This window comes from Mizuhopecten yessoensis, unplaced genomic scaffold, assembly GCF_002113885.1.
Source record: "Mizuhopecten yessoensis strain PY_sf001 unplaced genomic scaffold, ASM211388v2 scaffold7015, whole genome shotgun sequence".
Lineage (NCBI taxonomy): Eukaryota > Metazoa > Mollusca > Bivalvia > Pectinida > Pectinidae > Mizuhopecten > Mizuhopecten yessoensis.
The window spans coordinates 306,813-307,300 of record NW_018406838.1 but is presented as its reverse complement, the minus strand read 5'-3'; the positions used below and the strand labels follow the sequence as shown (position 1 = coordinate 307,300).

The 488-nt window shown below is 37.4% G+C and overlaps 1 protein-coding gene across 2 annotated transcripts in view; it reads left to right on the top strand.

Moving 5' to 3' along the window:
* LOC110452962 (general transcription factor IIH subunit 4-like) overlaps nucleotides 1-488 on the top strand; it is a 30,762-nt gene that overhangs the window by 14,750 nt on the left and 15,524 nt on the right. For both annotated transcript variants that reach the window (XM_021501740.1, XM_021501739.1), the window contains exon 6: nucleotides 99-210. In XM_021501740.1, the coding sequence (XP_021357415.1) occupies nucleotides 99-210 (112 nt within the window). The remainder of the gene's footprint in view (nucleotides 1-98; nucleotides 211-488) is intronic.

Here is a 488-nt window from a genome sequence, read left to right as displayed (position 1 = left end):
ACATTATGTACTGACCTCTCACAACCATACCTATATACCTATATTATGTGCAGTAGACTAAAGTTTATATTCTATATCGTTGATTTACCTTCATCCAGTGAGCCTAACGAGCCTCTGCCGTCTATCACTCCAGCTGGGTTTCAGTTCCTCCTGATGGACACGTCCTCACAAGTTTGGTACTTCATGCTACAGTACCTGGAGACCCTAGAGGTAAGACTTTTAGACACACTTCAGTAAAGAGAATAGAAGACAAGGTAAGATATTGACAGACACAACTCGTAAAACATTGATAGACACAAGGTGAGATATTGAGAGACAATATTTGTAAGACATTAATATACACAAGGTAAGNTAAGATAATTAGAGACACTACTCGTAAGACATTAAAATACACAAGGTGAGTTTTTATAGACACAAGGTGAGATATTGAGAGACACTACTCGTAAGACATTAATATACACAAGGTAAGATATGGAGAGACACTACTT